Source organism: Populus nigra, chromosome 1 (genome assembly GCF_951802175.1).
Source record: "Populus nigra chromosome 1, ddPopNigr1.1, whole genome shotgun sequence".
NCBI lineage: Eukaryota > Viridiplantae > Streptophyta > Magnoliopsida > Malpighiales > Salicaceae > Populus > Populus nigra.
In genome coordinates, this window is record NC_084852.1 from 49,896,577 (window position 1) to 49,902,576 (window position 6,000).

General features: G+C 31.6%; 1 protein-coding gene across 1 annotated transcript; it reads right to left on the minus strand.

The window, feature by feature from the left end:
- Positions 1 to 2,459: 2,459 nt before the first annotated feature.
- LOC133701137 (dirigent protein 19-like) lies at positions 2,460 to 3,240 on the minus strand. The gene has a single exon (XM_062124960.1). It carries the CDS (start codon positions 3,153 to 3,155, stop codon positions 2,568 to 2,570), a length of 588 nt encoding a protein of 195 aa, XP_061980944.1. The 5' UTR covers positions 3,156 to 3,240; the 3' UTR covers positions 2,460 to 2,567.
- Positions 3,241 to 6,000: the final 2,760 nt, after the last annotated feature.

Here is a 6,000-nt window from a genome sequence, read left to right on the forward strand (position 1 = left end):
GGCGGATAATTATGCAAATTAAGCCAAGAGCATGCATAACACTCACTCTTGGAATTGATTAGCAATTCTATTTGTAGTTAATACTTTACTAAAAGGTCATTAGCAACCATGGAAAGGGGAAAAAAATGGGGGGATGTGTAGTTTTTTACTTGGATTACAGGGATACTTCCCCCTTTCTGCCTAACCATGAAGATAATCCCAAGAAAAGTGTGTATTTTTTTACGGGCAAGATTTGTTTGTGTGTTTGGTATTATGATATATAATAATTTTTACTTGAAAATTTATTTTATTTTTAATATCATCATATTAAAAACATAAAAAAAGAATTTAAAAAATATTTTTTTAAAATCTAATGTATTTTAAAATATAAAAACAAACCGCCGCTTAATCTTAAAGATTGGAAAGTAGTACCTACAGCCGACCATGGACCATAACATGGGTTGATGAGAAGAATATTGAAGCAAAAGCATAGAATTTAGTGAAAAAATATGGAAGGGTCATATTATTGGGAAAGTTGTCATGGTGGTCCACATCAGCTTTGCTAGCTTTTTCTATTTACTTTGAGTTCTTTAAAGCCATTGCAAGGAAAGGGATGTGGATATATATTCCTGGTTTTTGAACTATATATTAAAGCTATTTGTTTGTTAATTTGTTGGGTACAAATAATGGGATGCCGCCGTATGCTTGAGGGATTAGGATATTTCTCACATGCAATATGCTCGCTCTCCTTTCGAGTATAGTATTAAACCCATAATTAAACTCCTGATTATTGATCCACTTTCGGCATCATCAACACGATCAATGAAAAAGTGATGATTATATACATTTTACACGACATTTATTCCCATTTGCAAGCATGTAACGACGTACTATGATCTTTGATGGTCCACATGAGATTTCTTTTTCCCTAAAATGGCCCAATTGAACCGAACTCTAATGAAATTCCTTAGCCACTTTATAACTACGAACTTTCAAGATGAAGGAGAGGGAATGTGGTGATTATTTCATACATTTTGTAAGAATTCTACATGCCAAGGATCTTAAGCAATGATTAGCATCTCATTACATTCAAGATGATCTGCTAATTATGATCGAATTATTCAACTTTCTTGAAGATGGATCCTCGAATCAAAACTCAAACATGCTTGATGATTGTTCCTTGTGTTGCACCCGAGATCATATATATTACTAGGAGGAAAGAGCAAAGAGAAAAACAAATGTTTGGAAAGCTCAAGGTTGCTATGATTGCATACATCATGGACCAGCTGCTACTTTGCCATAACTGGGAATCTATTGTACATCCATAACCTTTATAAAAGAAACATAAGTAAAGTGATTTAATATCCCTTTGGTATTATGGTCCAATTATATTTTGATTTTTTTTAATTTTAAATTATTTTTTAAATATTTTTATATCATTTTAATATACTAATATTAAAAATAATTTTTTTAAAAAATTAATTTTGATATATTTTTAAATAAAAAATTTAAAAATTTTAAGCTTACATAAATATAAATTAATCTGGGAGTTGGACTCAAGAAGATTGGATCCAACCTGAACCTGAGAAATAGGTAGAATTGAGGCCCATAATGTGAGGCCCAGACCAGGCTCATGATGTAATTGCAATGTCAATTGAGTGAATCCGAGGTGTAATTCATACTGCCACGTGTTTCCCATTTCCCCATAATTCATGGTTATGTCTGCCAACAAAATGACGTCATTTTCCCAGTAACAATCCACTTTAACTCTCCAGACCGAGTGTGTCGGAGAAAACATGCAAGTTGCAGGTTTTAAAAACCCCATGTCAACGTCGTTCGCCGCCGCGTCTTTGTTAAAAATTTAGTTTTTTTAAAAAAGAATAACATAATTTGTTTTTTTAATCATTTTATATACTAACTAATATTAAAAATAGATTTTAAAAAATAAAATAAAAATTTATTTAAATACATTTTATATATAAAAATATTTTGAAAAATAACCTCCAATACTAAACACTACCAAAACATATATAATAACATCATTCATAAGTCTATGATTATAAATGGTAATTTGACTTAAATACAGAAAATATTTTTAAAACATAATTGAAAAAAAAATAGAATATATATTTAATTTTTAATATTTTGAATAACTCTGACATAAAATCTATGAAAACAAATTTGATAATTTTATTTATTTATATATGTTTTTACTAGAGCATTGGTGTTGTATTGCCAAACAAATATCAGTAGCATTTAATTTTTATTACAATTATATAACCAACACATTACATGTGTTGATGGATCTCATTAGCATGCACGGATCATATCTAGCTAGACAGAATAATATTGAATCAAAACTGATTTTTATTTTTATTTTTATTTTTTTTGTCTTTTAATAATTCTCAAAGGAAAGTGTAAAAACACTGCAGGTACCGATTGACAGTGACAATCAATTCTCCCCACCAACATGGAAGTAATGATCAAAAGTGTTCACTATTATTGGAAATAGATATATAATAGGACCTCATAAATTAAAGCAAATAGTTAAATAAAAACCAAGAAAAAGAGGTAAAAAAGGACGACCATCAATAATGAAAAACGTAGACATTATACTCAACTGTAGCGTCTCCTGTGGCCATGTCGAGCTTGTGAGTTCTCGCCTGAACATAACCTCTAGCAAACCGGAAAAGTCCGCTTCCTCCGATCACCGGCATCTCTCTCACCGTCGAGAACACTGCGTTCTTCCCTAGAACAGTAATAGTGCTACCATTATACTTACCTTCAATAAAAGCAAAGTTCATGGCCATCAATAACCCAATATCTTGTTGCGACGCTTGTGCATAAAACCCTTGTGCCCTTCCTACCAACTTTGAGCTCATTTCAGGCCCTAAGGTTAATGGGTTATCGATCATTCTCACTAACCCAAAAGCTGTTCTTGATGTGTTCGATGGCGGTGGCACAACTTGGACGGCGCTGGGGTTCTGGCCAGTAAGGATGTCATGCCAATATAACTTGAAGTGGCTTAGCTTTTCTTTCTTGAGGCCTAGTAGCTTCCTGTCCAAACTTCTCACAAATTCATGATCCTGGTCTCCAGTGACCAAGATTGTGGCAAAGGAAGAGAGGAGTAAGAGAGTGATGAATTTGGAAGCAAGGATGGGAACTGATCGAGCCATGGAGTAAATTGTGGGAATTGAAAAACTTGGGAAAATATCTTAGTGGGGTGACGTTGGAGTAGCTGGTGTATGCCTAAAACTTGTATATATATATATATAGTGAATTCTGCATAAATTCTTCCAGAACTGTTGATCTACTATTATGCAACTCTTTTTTTTTTCCTTCCTGTCACTGTAGTTACCAACCACAAACTTTTCGTGACTGACTTCCACTGCCATATTGATGTCTTGATGATGTTAAGAAGAAAAAACAGAGAGGAAAAAAGTGGATTAGTTTTCTTAAGAATGACTTGAAATTAAGGTTATGATTGCTTAATTGGTTCTATACTGGATATGCTACTGTTTGCATTTTATTTCAGTAATTTTGATTTAAAAATATTTTTTTAATTTTTTTTTTATATTCTTAAACCATAAGTACCACAAAAACAATTACAATATTACACGTGAAATCCTACCATTATAATTCTAAATCATACCCTAAATAATGATTTTTGTCAATTCTAATGGGTTTGTTAAGTATATATAGACTCTTGTTTATTGTAGTGTGAAACATTGAAACTGGTGCCAGCAATTGTTTGATTTGGTACAAACTTTCGATCTCACCCCGGCCCTTTGTCTATATTTATGGCTCTATATATTCCAAGTTTTGGCATAACAACAAATTAAGGTGTAGAGATGGATTTTTCTCAAAATCATGTGGAAATATGGTAACATATCAGTGCTAGATTTGGAAAAGTCCACCACCAATCTAGGTTATGTATCTCAATCATTTATTTCATGAGTGTTCGGAAGCATATCAATTACTTTTATTTTTTAAAGTATTTTAAAAATATATTTTATTTTCAAAAAATAATTTTCATGTATTTTTAGATGAAAAACACTTATAAAAAATACCATGCACCACAATAACAATCAAGTCTATAAAAAAAATTCTCATCAAATTTATTTAATTTATTGTTGTCACATTTCATTAATTCAACTCAGTTGAACTCGTGAATTGCAAACAAATCATGATCTTTGTATTGTAGGTCAAATTCATCATGGTTTGTTTACAATTTAATTCAATCAGATTGACTTGACAAAAATGTAATGGTACTTCGAGGGGCTCGTTTGTTGGACCAAACATTTCCATGTCGGTGGTAAAACATTCAGAAGGGTCTGATGATTCCATTGTCGAAGTGGGGGGGCAAGACGTTCCAGCCAGTGGGGACCCACCGGCCAGCCCTTCACGTCAGGCAATCGGGGCCGGAGTAACATGTTGGTTTCTCATACAAGTCTTGCAATTGACGTTAGAATCTGTTCAAACCTTCTTGCTGTCTTTCTGGAGAATTGTCCATGCTCAAGTTAATTTATACCACTGCTGCATTTCTATTGGTAATTGTCCTTGTGTCTTTAGCTGTTTTAGCCAATCAGTACGTTATGGTTGGTGCGTACAGTGAATTTTGTGGCCTTTGATCATACGGTGACTTTTCGAGTCTTTTGAACCCAGGGCGAGGACTCGGTGCATTAAAGCTCAAGCAACTTCCTGGGATGTGGGGTTGGACATCATAATATCACTTTCTGACGTGTTGTTTTTAACCTTTTTTTTCTCTCCATAATGATATGATATTCTAATGCAAAGCTTGTATGAGATTCTTGAGATTTGTTTTTGAAGTAATTTTTTATTTGAATGTATGTTGAAATGTTTTTTTTATATGAGGATGTAAAAATGATAAAAAAAGTAATTTGAAGTTTTTTTCAAATTTTTTTTTTTAATTTTAAAAAGCACAATTGAATCGTAATGTTAAATGATATCGTAGTTTCGTGTGATAATCTTAATGTGTGTTTGGTAATTGTACTTTTTAAAAGTGTTTTCTTATTGTTTTATTTATATCAACATATTAAAATTATAAAAAAACATAATTTAACTTTTTTCAAGGCAAATACACTCTTGAAAAGCATTAAAAAACAAAAGCTCATGCAATCCCGACAATAATATATATATAAATCATGCTTTCAACTTTTTAAAATGAAAATAGTTATTAGTTATAGTATTAAAGCTTTAATGATCAAATAATCAAAAATTAAAATATTTTCATAAAGAATTTGTGTAAATTTTAATTTAAAAGAATATGTTAAAGAGCAATATAAATTATACTTTAAAAATTTACTTAATAACTTAAGTTTTTAAATTGAAATGATTTTTTTAACAAATAAAATTATTTTTCTAATCAAACTTAATATGGTTTTTTTGTATTTGAATTTATAAATTCATGGGAAAATTACTTTTTATTATTTTGATTTAAATTTGAAGCTAAAATGATAGCCCATAAAGTAAGTCCAACCAGATCTCAAATTATGACATAATCTGAAGCTGCAAGTGTTCTAACCAGTCATCCTTGCAGGGCTGGCTGACAAGGCTTTGAACCAAAGCCTACGCAAACTTGATGAAGTTATTGCTGAAACTCTACAACTCAATATTCTATCATTTCCCCTTTCCTTTTGCTGTGCTGTTTTACTCTTGGAATCAATCACGAAAGCTAGGAATACCATAACCTTGAAAGGGCTATTGCCCAGCTTCATGGAAGACAGAAGATTAGGAATGTAGATCCACCAAATTCTTGAATTTTCTTTTTATTTCCATCATTTTCAGTAAGGCCTTTTCTTTTCTTCTAATTTAGAAGAACATTACTTATTTTTTACTCTCTCCTCCGTCTTTCTAATCACTTGAAATTTCAGTGGCTGCCTACACAGACTACTGCTATTTTTTTCAAGTCTGACTAGTTTTTTTTATTTGTTTGTTTATTTATTTATTCCACACTTCTCAAGAACTTTGTACATGACCCAATTGCCAGAAAATTCAACC

Bases quoted from the DNA above. Each gene is read 5' to 3' on its own strand.
- LOC133701137 (XM_062124960.1), bottom strand. From the start codon at position 3,155: ATGGCTCGATCAGTTCCCATCCTTGCTTCCAAATTCATCACTCTCTTA.